The following is a 17,429-nucleotide window of genomic DNA, read 5'->3' on the forward strand; positions in this document are numbered from 1 at the left end:
ATATTGGATTTCAGCATTCAGTGTTGAGCCAACTTTGCACTGTCTGACTAGCCTCAGGGAAGCTTGGGCTGCTCCTTTCCAAGGTCCTCCAACAACACCATAAAGGGCCTCTTAAATAGGATCTTTCTTTAGCCAGGAGGCTGTTTCCTGTTGTTGCTAGTGTTACAATAAAAAGTGTGGATTTTATTACTTCTTTCAGTAAGCTGGTAATTAATTTTTATGAATATTTATGGGAGTAAGGTAAATCAGTCATCAGAGATAAATAACTTTAGAACCTTTCCTACCCTGGTTTTCCTTTTTAGTAAAGAGCTGACATCTGGGAAACTGAGGCCCCCAAATATCTTTTCAAGGGACTAGTTTGAATCAGGATAACCCAATTCAAACTGGTTGAAAATGAATTGAGTGGCTCAACCCAATTTCGGCAGGTTCAACATTATATTGGCTCAGTGTTGGTCAAACTAGATTAAAAACAGTTTCACACTGTTGGAATCCATGTTATACTGTTCAAATACACTTGATTCCATTTTGACCAACTCAAGCAGGCTCAGATGGGTTTTGCTCAGCTGTTTACATGTGGTGCTTATGGTTAAAACTGGATCAAACTGGTTTTCATCAGGTCATAATAGGTTATAATAATTCCAATCCAACTGGCTAGTTTTAGTTTTTTTCAGGACCTAATGATTGGCCAGAAGAGACAACACCCACTCCATGCCCCCATAGTAGGGTTGATTAGGTTCCTGATTCAGAGGCCTCGATATCTCATAAATAGGGAAGATGCATCACTTTCCTGGGTGGTCAGAATGCCAGGATGGCGTGTACCAGCCACACTGTTCCAGTGAGGTGGGCTCTTGTGGATCCAAGAAGCTCACTTTTCAAAGTATCATAGTGTCATGTGGGTAGAACTCCCTCAAACTGCCTAGGGGAATGATTTGGACATTAGACTCCCCTGGCTCTTGAGTCAGCTCCCTAACTGGAGGGGTGGGTGGTGGAGAAGGACCAGGAAGGAGTATCCATGCCTAGGTGCTCTGAGAAGTACCTCTCACTTGCAGCATTCCAGAAGACTCACTTCTCTGAACCAGCTTAGACTGTTCTAAACCAAATCAAAACAATGTCGGACGCCTCCAACCAGTTCCGATGGGCTAAAGCTGCTTGTGACCAGCTCAAAATAGTGTGGATAGCCTTAATTTAGAATTTCCTGGGGCGCCTGGGTGGCTCAGTTGGTTGAGCGTCTGACCCTTGGTTTCAGCTCAGGTCATGGTTTCGGGGGCCTGGGATCGAGCCTCACGTCTGGCTTCATGCTCAGCGGGGAGTCTGCTTGAGATGCTCTCTCTCCCTCTGCCCCACCCTGGCTGGCTGTCCCTCTTTCTAAAATCAAAGAATAAATCTTAAAAAAAAAAAAATATCTCCTGTTAGGCACACCCGTGGAGTGATTGTCGGAGATACTGGCCCCTGAGAACATAAGGGTCTTAAACCGGGATGGCTCCACACTCCCTCCTTGAGGGACGTTTCATACCCTCAGGCTCCCGCCTAGCTCCTGGACGGCTGTGTGGACACTTACAGAAGAGTCCAACTGGCAAACTGCAGTTCCTGCCTTATTCCTTCTGAGGAAGCAGCCCCAGGTCTACTTGAACTCAGGAGGCCTTGTGAATCTGAATGTTTAGTTGAACCTGAAAAGACCTTGAAGACCGACTCAATAACCTTCTCCTTGTCCCTCATCGACCAGAGCTGTGCCACATGACCAGTGCCCTGGACTTCAGGGTTGGCTGGAGGATCAAGTATTTGGCTTTCTAAGAAGGCAGGGGAGAAAGTCTGGAGATGAGTGTTGAGGGAGCAAGCCCCCAGTGCCTGCTGTACCCCATCCGGTGAGCGTTTCAAGGGTGGGGGAGTCCCCAGGGCTTGTTCAGTCCTCCAGCTGAAAGTCTGAAGAGCTGAGAAGGCCCAGGATAACTGTGATGGGGAAGCAGGCCTTCCTCCTCATCTGGGTCTGAGAAATCACACTGGAGGAAAATCTCCTTGGAGTTTTAAGGGGGGATGGCCTTCAGTCCCAGCGCATGCTTTGTTTCACAAACCTAATAACTGTTGTTAATAATGAAAGATAATAGTAATAGTCAAAGGGACACCGTCTTAACATTTATTGGGCACTTAGTATGTGCTAATCCCAGGGATGTGAGCCATGCACCTACTTCATGTCAGCCACCACAGGAGGGGCAGATGCTTCCCCCATTCTATAGGTTGGGAAAAGTGAGGTTCAAGTAATTCATCTGAGGTCTGATGGCTGGTGCTCTTAGACCCATATCTGGGTACTTTGCAGCATGAGCTCCTCACCAGATGGTTTCCTACCTCCTTCGTATGCCACTACCACCAATAATGAGGCCAGGGAATTCTTATTGGGTGCTTCTGTTGAGCAGGCACACTTCTTAAATATACTATCTCAGTGGTCCTCCTAACAGCACTAAGAGGTAGGTGGTGTTACAGATGAATAAACTGAGGCTTAGAGAGGGTGAGTCATTTACTCAAGGTCACCAGGGATTGAAACCCAGGTGGGAGTCTGAGCTCATTGTCCCCGTATGGATTGCTTGAGCAACCCTCAGCATGCAGCAGGTGAAGAAAAGCCTTCACCTGGAGCAGACACATGGTTCAGATTCCAGGGAGTCCACAGGAGGAGAACCTTCCAGAAGTCAGTTGTTGGCCCCTCTCAGGCTCCGAGTTGCAGCCCTTTCTCATCAGAGGCACCTGAGGGATGAAGCTCCCATGACTGCCATCTGTAGGAGAACATTCCAGGATTCATTGACCCCCCCTTGGCCCCTCTCTGACTGGGAAGGTTGACACTGCAGAGGAAACCTTGTAGAAGGCTCTGTTGAACAGAGGACCTGCCACCTTCCCTGCGGGGAGGAATCGCAGAGTGGTGAGGAATGGTGGGACCCGCAGGATGTCCCCTACTGCGGGACATGGAGGCTGGCAGTGGCATGAGTCCAGCTGGACCAGATGGTTATCCACCTCTGAATAAGTCTATGTAAAAGTCTAGCTTTTCCATAAAACCAGAAATGGGTTCATTAAAACCCAAAGTTTGGTGTTGGTCCCAAGCGGTGGAGCCTAATTTTGGCAGTTTCAGAATAAAACCTGATAGATAGAATTCTGCTCCTCACACTGCTCTGATCCAACAGCCAAAGCTCATGCAAGGTGTCCTGAAACATGCCCCACCCCACCAACAGCTCTAGCTTTGTGCTAGAATGTGGCCTGTCCTCAAGTGTCAGGGCCCCGGGATCCCTCACGACCCGTCTCTATTTTGAAACTACCCACCTGTGAGAACGTGGGGGCCCCCCCATCCCTGCCAAGCTTGCTTGTCACACCTTCCTTCTCTTGGGGGTCCTCACAATGATAAAGCCACTTGGTTATTTTCATGCAGTGGATGCTTACGATCGGTTTTATTTTCTAAATTCCACATATGAGTGAAATCCTATGGTATTTGTCTTTCTCTGACTTAAAATGGGCAGTTGGGGTGAGCCTGTTCAGATGAGACTCCTAAATTGTAGGCCGCTCACATCTCTTCCACTTTAGCCTGTCAGAGGGGCCAGGCTCGTGGGCATGGGTCTGGGGGTGCTGTTGGCAGGAAGACTGGAGTAAGGTAAATCCTGGGGACCAGCAGGGCCCAGAGCATTCCAAAGGGAGGTTATGAAAACCAAAATGACCTTCCTTTCTTACAAACAGTGTTTGATCTTGCCCAAATGGAGTCATGAACAGGGATTAGACAGATTTTAAAATAGGAATTTTTATTCACTAGAGGTTTGTTAAGATATTTCTGAGTAGTTCTTAGAACAAGCCAGAAGCCATAAGAATTAAAAATGCATTCTACCCTGGAAATCCTTATTTCCCTTCTCTATCTGCACATCCCTGTACTTTTCCCTTTTCTGCCTGCACATCCCAGACCCCTAATCCCTCTCTGCAATAGAAGCTACTGTTGAGTCTCTTGTGAATCCTTCCAGAAATTTCTTGGACATGTACAAAACTGTAGACCCTTTTCTTAAAGTAGACATTACACTTGGACACATGGGTCTATACTTTGCTTTTTCATTTCTTGGTACCAAGCTACTATAGAGCCACCTAATTATTAAGTGGCTGCCCAGGATTCAGGTTCGTGGACATATGATGGGTATTAATCAGTCCGCTGTGGACTACTTGGTTGCTTCTGGTCAGTGCAGCAGTGAGCAGCCTCATGTATGTGTCTCCGTGTTCATGTGTGTGTTCCCTCACAGAAGGTGTTCCTAGATAGAGCAGGGTTGCAGGCCAGCCACACACCGACTTGGTTAGATAATGGCCCAAGAGGGAGGAGACGGGTTACACCACCCTCAGCTGTGTGTGAGAGTGTTGCTTCACCAACACTGTGAGCCATCCAGCCGTGGGGTTGTAGCCAGGCCAATGGATGAAAAGTGGTATATAATTGATTTTACGCACACATCTTCATCAGAAGTGAAGCCAAATGCTGTTTCATGTGTTTACAAGCCATTTGTGTTTATGTCCCTATACATTGTCTGTTTATTTCCTTTGCCCACTCTTCTGTTGGATTTTTGGTGTTTCTTATTGATTTGCACTGTTCTTTACATATAAAGGAAATTTGCCCTTTGATTTATATTGTAAAAGTTTTCCCCAAGCTACCATCATCTTTTGATATTTTTGCATTTTTAAAGTTTTCATTTAAATCCCAGTTCGCTCATATACAGTGTTATGGGTAGTTTCAGATGTATAATATAGTGATTCAATACTTCTATACATCACCTGGTGCTCATCACAAGTGCATTCCTTCATCCCCATCACCTATTTCCCCCATCCCGTCTCCAACCTCCCCTCTGGTAACTATCAGTTTGTTCTCTATAGTTAAGAGTCTGTTTCTTGGTTTGCCTTTCTCTCTTTTTTCCCCTTTGCTCATCTGTTTTGTTTTCTAAATTCCACATATGAGTGAAATCAATGGTATTTGTCTTTCTCCATCTGACTTATTTCACTTAGCATAATAATCTCTAGCTCCATCCACATCCTTGCAAATGACAAGATTTCATTCTTTATTATGGCTGAATAATATTCATGTGTGTGTGTGTGTGTGTGTGTGTGCGTGTGTGTGTGTGTGTGCGTGCATTTCCTCTTCTTTATCCATTCATCAGTTGATGGACATAGTTTGGCTCTTATAGATAATGCTGCTAAAAACACTGGGGTACATGTATCCCCTTGAATTAGTATTTTTGTATTCTTTATGTCAGTACCCAGTAGTGCAATTGCTGGGTTGTAGAGTAGTTCCATTTTTAACTCTTTGAGGAACCTCCATATTTTTACTTTTCTAAAAAATGCATTTTATTTTATTATTATTATTTTTTTTTAGATAGAGAATGTGAGAATGAGCACGAGTTGGGGGGAGGGACAAAGGAAGAATGAGAGAGAATCTTAAGCAGGCTCTATGCTCAGCGCAGAGCCCCACGTGGGGCTCCATCTCATGACCTGAGCCAAAATCAAGAGTCGGTCCCTCAACCGACTGAGCCACCTGGGTGCCCCTCCAAGTTTTACTTTGCTGAGTATTTTATGTAGTCAACTGTATTCATCTTTTTCCTTTGGATTTACTAAGTTTTTGAGATTAGTATGACCTTTACACTCTTTTTTTTTTAAGGTTTTATTTATATATTTAGAGCATGCGGGAGTGGGGGGAGGGGCAGAGGGTGAGGGAGAGACAGCACCTCAGGCAGACTCCATTCTGAGCGTGGAGCCAGTTGCAGGGCTCAATTCCATGACCCCAAGACCACGATCTGAGCTGAAATCAAGAGTTGGACACTCAGCCAACTGAGTCACCCAGGCACCCCAACCTTGACACTCCCATTATTTTTTTTCCTTCTAGAACTTTTATGATTTTATTCGAATGAGTTCCATATTTAATTTATCTGGAATTTATGTTGGTATATGGATCCAGAAAGAATTACATTTTAGCATTTTCTTCCAAACAGCTAACCATTTGTGCCAAAACTATTCCATGAATTCTTCCCTCTGATTTGAAATGCTGCCTTTATCACATAATACATTGTCATTTACACCTAGGTCTGTTTCTGGGTCTCCACTGAGGTTCCAGAATCAAGCTGCTTTATGTAACTGGGGATTTATAGTGCATTTTACTACCCGGAAGGCTAATGTCTGCCTTCTGTCACCATCATTCCTGTTCAGAACTTCCTGGATCCTCTTATGTATTTATTTTTCCATAGAACCTTTAGAATTAGCTTAGCAGTTACACAATAAAAATTTCTATTGGCATTTTTATTTGACATGCATTACATTTATCTTTATGTTAGTATATGGAATGGAAAAGCCTCTATTTGAAACCCCGGTTGGGAAACCTAGGCCCTGCTGGATCTCTGTCTCTGGCCAACAGCCTCATAAGTGAACTTGGAAGTGGAGCCTCCCCTGTTCTAAATGGCTGCAGCCTTGGGAGAGTCCCTGAGCCAGAAGCGCTCAGGTCAGCTGCACCTGGATCCCCCTGCCCACAGACACAAATAAATATTTCTTGTTTTCAGCTGTGAAGTTTTGGGATAATTTGTTATGTGTGTATATAGATAACTAACATCCTGTATGTTTTTAAGATAAAGCGTGTCATGATTCATACTGATTTTAAGATAAAATGCATCACGATTCATATTGTCTGGACTATAGGGTTTTTACATTCGTACTTTTTCCTGTGCTCCAAATCCCCATCCTCAAGGACACCAACGTAATTCTGCATTTGTTTTATTCCATCAGTCATACAATAGTCTCAGAATAACAAGACCAACATCACCAAGGACATATGATTATTACAGATACAATTCAAGATTCATTTGCATTGACTTTGGTCTTCAGAGGATAGCCCAGGAGGGATGGATTGTCAAATTACCGTGTTTTAAAATCATTCAGAATAGTTCTCTTCATTACCATGTCACAACTGCATACACATTTAGATGCATTTTTTTTTCTTTAGGAATTTGCTTTTTCATTGAATTTTGTTTTGTAATTATATAAAACACTTACATGGTTCTGAAGCCAAGTATGGAAAACAGGGTGTATGAAAGGCGTCTAATTTCTTACCCCATTACCCCGCCTCCCAAATCCTTTCCTCCTGCTAGAGATAACCAGTTTTAACATTTCACATATTTTTAGTATCTTAGGTGAATTTTCCCCCTTTTTAGATAAATGGTAATGAGTTAAAACCCTTTTCTCCATCTTTTTTAAAAAAAAGATTTATTTATTTGACAGAGAGAGAGAGCACAAGCAGGGGAGGGTAGCAGAGAGAGAGAGGGAGAGACAGGTTCCCCACCAAGCAGGGAGCCCAATACTCTATGGGGCTTGATCCCAGGACCCTGGGTTCAGGACCCGAGCTGAAGGCAAATGCTTAACCCACCGAGCCACCCAGGCGCCCTCCTTCTTCCTTTTTACACTTAACACTAACCCCTGGAGATTATGCCAGAGTTCTGCACAATGCAGGGCAGTACGTGGAGGTGCTCTGTGCTGTTCGGACGCCTGCTGTGTGGATGGAGGGTCCCCTGTGCAGGAACATTTGGGTGGTTCCCAGGGTTTTGCTCTTAGAGATAGTGCTGCAGTGAGCAGCTTTATGCCTGTGCCTTTTCCTATTTTTGGCCAGTTTTTGTATTCATTCTGCCCTTTCTCCCAGGTCCAAGCTTATGCTTAGGACCTGCCTTGGGCAAATCTGTCCACTGTACTGAGCTTGGCATTGACCTTCCTTGACTCTTTTCCTCCCAGCAGCCAGTGACTTTATCTTGCTTGTTGGGTGTCTAATATTCCACGCTCTGGAACTTTCAGATCCTTTCCTTCAGTGATGACCCAACCTGTCCTGCACCCCCAGGCAGGGCCTCTGCCAGGCAATGTTCTGAGGCTCTGGTTTCTCAGACAGCATCTTCTCTTCTATAGCAGCCTCCTTATTAGGGTCGCCTTTAACAGGGGCTTCCTGGAGGCACAGCTCAGCCCACCGCAGTGCCGGCCGCCTGGCTCTGGGACAGGCTGGTGTGGTGGCCGTGGGGTTTGGCGTTCAGGGCAGCTGGAGCCCCGCCAGGGCCCAGAGACCACGCCCCAGATCTGCTGGTCGAAGGTCTGACCTGAGGTCCAATTTCACGACTCAGATTCATCTCCTCCTGCCTCCTCACCTACTCTTGACACACTTTCCCTTCCCTGCGCTCATTTCGGTGGCCTGCCCGGCGCGTGGTCTCAGTACTGTGCCTGCTCCAAGCCCCCGCTCCCTGTCCTGTGCCCTCAGCTGTGGCGCCTCCTCCCAGCTGAGACCAGGTCCCTCTCTGCGCTTTTGAACCTCACCTGCTCTGACGTCTGTGTTTTCTCTCCTGTATCTTCTGCGGGCTTCTGAGAGCATCTGTTCCAGCCTGCATGTGTCCATCACATGTAGCCAGCACTCTGCTTTCCTCTTCTAAGCCAGACTTCTTTTAAACTCATCCCTACATGCCGAAGCCCTCTGGCTGGCTCTCTGGGATTACTGCTGGCTTCCCGGTCGCTGTGTGCCAGGAACGTGAGGGCTCCTTTCTCCTCCTGCCAGTGTGGGCACCCCCTGGGCACAGGGTGCTGGAGCTCGGCAGTGCTGGGTCCTGGGACCCCTCCCCACCCAGCCACACACACCCCCCCCCCCCGATGATTCTTCTGTGTCTGCAGCTTCACCTGGCACCGACGCACGCTTTATCAGGATCCCTGAGTCCAGCTGCCTCCCGAACTCCTTTGGAAGTCTCCCAGGTTCCTGCATCTAGACTCGCCCAGAATCCCCATCCCCAAGGCAGCTCCCTCCCAGTGTCCCCTCCTGAAAGCTGCAGCTTTGTCCGTCCAGTGGTACAGCCTGCTTTCCAGCACTCCTGTGGAATTGAAACTCCAGAGTGGATGGATCCAGTCTGTCGCTGTCTCTTGGGGAGCATCATCGCCCTGGTCCACACCCATCACCATCACCACCACCACCACCACCACCACCATCATCATCACTCACTCACTCACTTGCTAGGACAGCTGCAGTAGCCTCCCAGATGCTCTCCCTTCTTCCCCTCCGTGGTTTGCCTCGCTGTGGCCAGAGTTGCTTTCTAATGACAGGTCGGGCCACTTCCCTGACCACTACCCTGCAATGACAGTCCTTGGTGTAGCCCCAAGAGCCTCCCCTCTGACCAGCACTCTCTCTGCGGCCTCAGCTTGTTCCAAACGCTGGCCCACCCCATGCGCCTGGGCAGTTTGCACATTTTGGAGCTTTTGAAAGATGCTGTACTCTGTCACCCCCGGGGCCTTTGCACCTGCTCTTGTCTGAGCCTGGAAAGCTCTCTTCTCCTTTCCCTCTGTGGTTTTTTGATTCCTTTGCATCCTTCGGGCCTCAGCTCAGCGAACAGCTGCCCCCAGATTCTTCTCAAGGGCAGACTCCCCTGTTGCTTCTTCACTGGCGCAGCGTCCTTCCTTCACGGCATTCACCATGCACCATCCCGATGCATTTATCTGGGGACTGTGGGACTGATGTCAGCCTGTGAGCTCCATGTTTTCTGTCCTCATGTGAGGGCTCAAAAATCCTTATTAGTACCTGAATCAGTGGCGGTGGTCTTGTGTAAAGTCATTTGACCCCATGGGAACTGTCCTTATTTATAAAATTGGGACATTGAGATCTGCTTCACGAGGTGGTTGAGGACCAAGGAGAACTAGACCTTTGTTACATGCAGAGGTCTGTTGTGTCAGGGCTGGGCGCTGTACTAGGCGACCTCTCAGATGCACACTCATACGCCTGTCCTTGCCTGTGCTCTGGCTCTACCCAGCCGTCCGTGTGCCCCGCCCGCCAAGACAAGTAGAAGCAGGCACACGTCTTGGAATTAATGAGATCACCTGGATCCAGACCACTTGTGGGAAGCCTCTGTCCACCACCCACCTTCAGGATAATTCCCCCCAAAGGTGTCAGGGACAGGAGCTCCAAGGCATGACTCTGGGACCTCCCATCCCTTCCCTGCTCAGAGAGGTCCGCAGGGCTGAGATTTTCTGACAGACATTTCAAATGGAGGCTTCCTCCAGGAGGAAGGAGCCTGGCGCACCTTATTCTTCATGTCCGAACTGTGCAGATACATTCTGCATACACTGCTGTTTGTACGATCTATATCACAACAAGAAAACAAAAAGGAGAGATCACTGGGGATATAGGATCGCCTTTAAACCTGTCTTTATTCTTTTGTCATTCTGTCTCCTTCTGGTGGTCTTGGCATAAGGTTAGTTCAAGAGTTGAGCCAAATAAGAACAATTTATGCCCAGACATGGAGGACCAGCTGCTTTAGTCTTGTCATGAAACTGTTTGATTTTTGGTTCTGCATTTCATGATTGGAGTTGAGCGCGGTGACTGCGAGCCTGAAATACCCGCCTCCCCACACCGACCACTCTTCTCTGCTTCCTAATAAGTGTGCAGGTGGGCGTGGGTCTAACAGGCAGGCAGGATGCTGGAGGTACCGTTTTTGTTTTGTAGTGTTTCCTTTTTGAAAAAAAGAACAAGATGGGAATGACAAGCACCTCTGGCAGAGGTGGGTGGCCGAGGTGGGCATCTTTTGGAGTTGTAACAAAGACCGAATCTTCCACTGGCCTCTTCCCAGGGAGCAGGTGTCCATGGGTGCTGGTGGTAGGCCCCACTGCCCGGGATTGCCCTTCACACACAGGAGTCTGTGCCCCCAGATCTGGTGGGTCTCACTCCGGGGGAGGGGGGAGATGGGGCCGGCTTTTAATATATCTACTCAGGGACATAGATTGAAACAGGATACGAATTTGGGACATAGATTGAAACAGGATACGAATTTCAGAAGGATCTGGCGAGCTGCCCAAGGTCACCCTGGGAAGTGGCAAGGAGAAAGGCAAAGGACAGGGGCCTCAGAGGCTAGGAATCCATTCAAAAGGCAAGCCTAACCTCCCACCCCCAGGGACAGGTTCCACGGACTGCCGTTCGACTCCTACCCACAGTTAGGGTGTGAGGACCCTTGGCCGGGCCCAGGCGGTGGGTGCTGGCTGAGGGTGGGGGCGAGCAGTTACCCAGGGCGGCTGGGACCACCCGGACTTTCCTGCAGAACGCAGCGGCACCATCTACTGGTCAGTAATGGTCACTGCGGGGAGGACGGGCGGCTCGGGCCCTGCTGTGGGGTGACAATCAGCAAATCATGGGCACTTGGAACCACACTCACTGCAGAGAATGAGGCCTGAGGGGAAGATGGCGGAAGATAGTAAAAATGAGCACACTTCAGTCAGAAGCCCTGAGGGGCAGGGTGGCACCTGCCTTCCCCTAGCTGGTGACGTGCACACCAGGGCTGCTGATGGATGGGCAGGGAGGGGTTCCTCCCTCCACGCCCCTCCCCATTCTGCAGCCACCCCCTTCCCATCCCCTACTCCCCCCCTTTGGTGCCGCCAGCCCTGGCCAGCCGGAGGGGGGTTGACCTCTCCAGAGCGAGGATCAAGGTGCCTGAGATGGAAGGAGCAGCCAGGACTCTTGCCCTTGGGACGTGGGGCTTTGTAAAGAGCCAGCTCCGCCTGAGAAAACAGGTGCTGGACTGGCCTATCAGCGGGCTTTGCTCCTAAGAGGACGGGGGGGGGGGGGGGGGGGGGGGGGAAGCGGGGGAGTGCTTGTGTGCCAGAGATCAGGTTTGCCCAGAGGGGTGCTCTTCAGTGTGACTGGGGTGTGTGTGTGTGATGCAGATTCCCAGAAGCCACTCTGGGTCCACTGAGGCAGAATTTCTCCAATGGGATTGGGGCCTCTGCAGGCTTCTTGAGCTCTGAACACGATTCCGGAAACAGAAGAGCTGCTTGGGATCTTCTTCTGTCCCTCCTTCCCTGACTTCAGCTTCAGGTGTTTTAAATGACCTGCTACCTCCCACTGCCCCACAGGGTACCGGGTTTGGAAGAGGTTTGCACCACTTTGTGCCTGCAGTGGGGGGAGTCTCCACGTCGGTGATGGTGGAGGCCGCCATCCAGGATGTGGCTGCCTTTGGGTCTGGCCCCTGCATTGTCCCTTAATATCAGCGTGACCATGGCGTCCCTTGTCGTCTGAGCCTCAGTGAGCTGTCACGCCGCGTGCCCACAGGCCATGTGAGCACACTCACCGGCCTCGGGCCCTGCCGCCTCTCAGTGCTGTGGCCCCCTCATCTGGCGCTCGCCCTGCCTCAGCTGAGTGCTGCCTCTTGTCTTTTGAGTTACGTGCAAATAAAAGCCAAGAATTCATTAACTAATGCCTTGTACTTTATATGCTTTTAGCATTTATGACGCTCATCCTATTAATCTTAGCTTTGCGAAAACCCTATGGAGATAGAAATCAGGAGTTCCCCTTCACCCCATTTGGCTGGTGAGTAAATTGAGCCCCCCCCCCCAAGAAAAGAGAGAGATGACTGTTCCAAGGGCACAAAGCCTTTTCGAGCAGGGCAGGTGGAAGAGCTCAGACTCTGGCCGTGTCCCTGGATCCCTGGGCAGGCTCTGTGGACCCTGGAGGGCTGTCCCCACCTCCCTTCGGACATTCGGGACCCTGAGAGGGACCCAGAAAACACACTCCTTTTCAGGTATCTCCCTTTGCATCATTCGGGTCTGTGCTCACCTTGGCTTCTGAGAGCAGCCTTCCCCTTCCTCGTCAGATCCGCATGCGTCCCTGACCCCCTCACAACAGGTTTGCTTCCTGCCTCCTAGTTCTCATTGTCTGAAAAGACCTTGTTGGCTTTGTTTACCCAACTCTCCGAGAGAGGGCACCTCCTTGCCTTAGTCCCATTCCTTGTCATGGCTGTCCCAGCCCCCACGGACTGTCCCTCAAAGTTGACGGGTGGGGGGGAGGGGCAGGTGCCTTCCCTCTCTGCAGAATTGGGAGAGAGCCAGCGCCGACTGGAGGCCAGACTTTGTGGCCTGGAAGGCTGGGTAGGCCGGGCTACAAGAGAAGGCACCATTATCCCACATGGCCGCTTGCTCAGACCTTTGGGGAAGGTGGCAGGGACAATGAGATGAGGAACGCTTGATCTGAACATGCATTGGAGTCGTGCTTTTCTGGGGTGTCTTTTAAACACTGGAATGGTGAGCTTACAAACCTGCCAGAAGCTAGGGTACCCCTGGGCCCTCCAGCCCACCTGGCCCCAGCCCCCAACCTCCACCCCCAATTCCTCCCACCACCAGCCCTTAAGCCCAAAGTTTACCCCCCACCAAGGCCCTCATGCCCCCTTCTCATGCCGCCTGCACCCATCCCCTCCCTTGGCCTTCACTGAGCCCCGAGGCTGTGGAGCCCTTTGACCACCACCCCTCTGCTGTCCCAGGCAGCCTCCTCCAGATCCAGCAATGTCAGCCGGTTGGGAAGAGCTTTCCCAGAGAAATGGATGTGGTGGGGAGACCACGCAGGGGGGCAGCTCTCCCCCTCCAGACCCAGGCCCTACTTCCTTGTGTCTGTCCTCCCCAACCCGAGGCTCTTAAAAGGACCCCTTCACTTGGTTCTGGAGCAGAAGTTTCTTCTTTCCTCCAGACACAGATGACAGAGTTGGGGCTGAGTGAGGGGCTTCAGACTTGGGGAAAGGCTTTGCCAGCAGACTGTGGAAGTCATGGGGGTGTCCATCTATGGGGGAGGGCCAGGGAGGCCCTGAGGCATCAGTGGCTTCTCGGACAGGGCTGGGGGCTGAGGGATGGAGCCTTGGGCTTGGTTCCCTGAAGGTATGGGAGAGGCTTCCAAAAGTGTCATCCAAGATCCCTGGAGCAAACCACCTGAGCACCCAAGAGGAAGGGGTACTTCCTCTGGGTGCTGCTTGGGGAGGCTGTCAGGGTCAGTGGGGAGAAAGGGAGGGGGTCCCCAGGGCAGTGGTGTCACGATGGGAGGACCCCCCACACCTTCCATGGGGCATGACCCGGGGCATTCCTAAGTTGGGACCTGCTGGGGCCCGTTATTACTAATGGATTCCTTTCAACCTTCAGAATACTTGACCTGTTCTGAAGCACTTTATAAAACTGGCTTTAGTGCAGAAGCTGTGGTGCTGGCGTGAAAGAGACGGTAGTAGACCCCCGGGTGCAAGTCGGACATGTGAGCCCCTGGGGAGGGGTCTTCAGGCAGACAGCTGAGGCTAATGGACACACGCTATGACCAATTTCGGAGCTTTACTGGAAAGTCCACAGGGCTGAAGCTTGTTCCTGTGAAAGCCTAAAGCACAGGTCCCCTCCCAGGCATCTCACCTTGGGCCATTTTCTCCTGTGGTTTGAAGAGAACTAAAGTTTCAGAGAGTAATTTAGAAAACCTGCCCTGAATCCAGGGGTGACCAGGTGTCAGGGAGGCTGTGCGTTCACTTCTTGGGGTGACAGTCTGCTCATGGTGGGCCGCTCACTGAGCCCCCAGTGCCCGAGCAGCCTCGGGTGGGCATGCGGGCCGGAGCTGGGGCCCCAGTCCCTGGGGGTCTGCTGACGTCCAGATGACAGAGCCCAGCAAAACTGCCCTTGTCCCCTCACATGTGCGTACCTCTGAATGGGAACACTGTGTTTGGGGGCTCAGGGACCCCTGCCTCTCACCTGAAAGAATGAGAGGCCCCATGCCGTTTAGAGCAGGGGAGGCAAAAAGATCAGATTTCTAGAAAGACCCTCTCGTGGCAGCATGGGGAGTAGTCTGTGGGTAGAAGGTTCAGGTCTTAGTCTTGCTGCTCTAACAAAGCACCAGAGGCTGGGGGTGTATAAACAGCGGAGGATGGAAGTCCCAGATCAGGGTACTCATGTGGTCGGGTTCTGGTGCGAGCCCCCTTCCAGGTGAAAGACGGCCACCTTCTTTCTGTGTCCACATGTGACAGAAAGCAGGCAAGATTGCTCTCTGGGGTCCCTTTTATGAGGGCACAGATCCCATTCCTGAGGGCTCTACCCTCCTGACCCCCCACCTCACCTCCCAGAGGTCATACTTCTAATACCATCCCATGGGGGGTTAGGGCTTCCACATAGGGATTTTGGAGGGACACAGGCAGTCCATTGCAGTTCACACGGGCTAGTTGAAGGCCATCCTCAGGTCCAGGATGGAAGGAGGTGGTGGTGGTGGTGGCAGAACTGGACAGAGACACACTCGGGATAGGTTTGGTGGCAAAGCAGAGGGACAGCCCTCGGGGATGGGCTGGATACGGGGGTGAAGGCCTGTGTACCTGGGATGGGGGCGGGGTCTGAGACGAGGAACTGGGCTCAGTGCCCGGATGGAGCTTTGCTTTGGGCGTGTCGAGAGGGGGCCATCCCAGGGAGCCAGCAAGTAGGCTGTTGAGTATGTGGGGTTGGGGTTCAGAGAGCTACAGTGTCCTTTGCCAGCACGGAGTCCGCAGGATGCCTACATTCCATGGCCTCATGGAGGAGGATGAGCCTACGGGGAGCTGAGAAGGAACAGCCAGAAAGGGAGGAGGAGATGATGACCACAGGCCTCCCGACGTGAGGGTACGGAGGTCGCACATAGCGCTCACTTCGGTGGTGTTGGAGTGGGGAGGTAGCGGCCAGGCGGGGACATGCTGAGGAATGGGTGCAAGCCAAACAGGCAGTTCTTTCTAGACATTTGTCCTCCAGAGGGAGGAGGGAGGGGGTCCACGGGAGGTGGGGATGTGGGGAGGGAGGCTTTTGAACCCGCCTGGGGACACGGGAGGATATTTAAAAGCTGTTGGAAAACCCAGCTGATATAGGACGTGGTTCAGAGAGGGATGGGGTCACAGGTAACCCGCCACACGGGGAGCGGAGGTGAGGCTCTGTCGAGTACAGCCAAGGGAGGGGCAGCTGGAGGTTCGAGGAGATGGGGGAAGGTATGAAATGGTGCTTGCCCAGAGGGAGAGGGGGCACTTCTCAGGGGCATCTTTCGGGGTCACCAGCAAGTTTTGAGAGCATTTTGGTCCTTGAATTTGGAATGGAACCAGTCTGCCTTGTTGGGTGGTTCTGGCTTTTTCCAGCTGCAGGCCCGCAGGTAACAGGTGGTTGGAGTTGTGCCGAGGCCCTGGGGCCGACAGGTGGGGCTGGGAGTCGAGGGTGTTGGGCAGATGTTATGGGACTGGTGGACAGCAGCATCCAGACTAGGCAGGTTGATGCCTTTAGCAGCAGAGTGGGTCAGAGGGGAGAACACGGAACAGCTAGATGGGGGGGGGGTGTCCAGAGGGGACTGCTGGTCATGGGGACCAGGGAGCCACAGGACAGCCAGCCCTGTGGACCCTGGAGTGAGGGGGAGCCTGAGAGCCAGAGCCAAGGTCCCTCAGAAGGAAGGGTCTGGCCGAGGGGCGGGCAGGGAGAGGGAAGAAGGCAGTGACATGGAAAGGAAGGCTGAGCGATGGTCTACAGGTTATAGACTATGGACCCAGGGCCAAATTCTCCCAGCCACCCGGGTCCGTGCATGAGGTTTTCCCAGAGCACAGTCGTGCCTGCTCATAGACAGATGGCCTGGGCCTGCTTTTGTCCTCCGGATGCAGAGGTGACTGGTTGCACACAGACTGCAAAGCCTAAGATATTTGCCATCTAGCCTCTGGCGGAAAGGGTTTGCCGACCTTACCTACAGCTGCCTGTCCAGGGCAGGAGCCACTAGCCACATATGGCTATTTCTCTGTAAATTAATTAGATTGCATAAATTTTAAAGATTTCCTCTTGCAGTAGCCCCAGTTCAAGTACTCCAAAGCCACACGTGGCTAGTGGTTCCCGTATTAAACAGCACCAAGCTAGAACATTCTACATCGTGGCAGAAAGTTCCATTGACAGCACTGGTCTAGAAGCAGCAGGGGAAGCAAGGACCATGTTACCCAGGGGTGTATGGGATGAGGGTATATGGGATGTGTATGGGGTGTGGGGACCCACCCAGGTGGGCATGTGACAGGACCAGAGCCCTACAGTGCAAAAATGGAAGAGAAGGCCCCAGAAGAACTAGAGGGTAGTGGGCAGTTTCTGCTCCCTGTCCTGAGTCCCAGAGGGCTCTGGGGCAGGCACAGAAATGCTGTCCGGTTTGGGAAAGTGCGTCTCTGGGATTGCAGCATATGGTTGTCACCTTCCTGGAGGCTGAGGTGCCCTGAGTGACAACTGCCCGAGGCCCTGGAACTGTCCTCCTGAGCCATGCACATGGACTTTTCTGGCCTGGGTGTTGATTTTGCATAGTTCCTCGCACTGTACACCGTGTGGGATGAGGGAAGGAGACTGGCCTCCCTCTGTCGGCTGCAGATGGGCGACGCCTTTGTCCCTGTCCCTGCGGCCTTGTTCCTTTGTCCTCTGGAAGGATGCTAACTGTGCCCTCATCAGTTCCAGGTCCCTGTGAGCCAGAAGACCTCATTGATGGGATCATCTTTGCTGCCAACTACCTGGGGTCCACCCAGCTGCTCTCAGAACGTAACCCTTCCAAAAACATCAGAATGATGCAGGCTCAGGAAGCCGTCAGCCGGGTCAAGGTACTGGTGGGCTTAGCAGAGCCCCGGTTCACTTTGGGGGAGGGG

The 17,429-nt window shown here is 51.4% G+C and overlaps 1 protein-coding gene across 12 annotated transcripts in view; it reads left to right on the top strand.

Moving 5' to 3' along the window:
• Window positions 1–17,429, top strand: part of APBA2 (amyloid beta precursor protein binding family A member 2) — a 232,821-nt gene that overhangs the window by 190,811 nt on the left and 24,581 nt on the right. For all 12 annotated transcript variants that reach the window (XM_027572490.1, XM_027572488.1, XM_027572487.1 and 9 more), the window contains one exon: window positions 17,239–17,384. In XM_027572490.1, the coding sequence (XP_027428291.1) occupies window positions 17,239–17,384 (146 nt within the window). The remainder of the gene's footprint in view (window positions 1–17,238; window positions 17,385–17,429) is intronic.

Source organism: Zalophus californianus, chromosome 6 (assembly GCF_009762305.2).
Source record: "Zalophus californianus isolate mZalCal1 chromosome 6, mZalCal1.pri.v2, whole genome shotgun sequence".
Lineage (NCBI taxonomy): Eukaryota > Metazoa > Chordata > Mammalia > Carnivora > Otariidae > Zalophus > Zalophus californianus.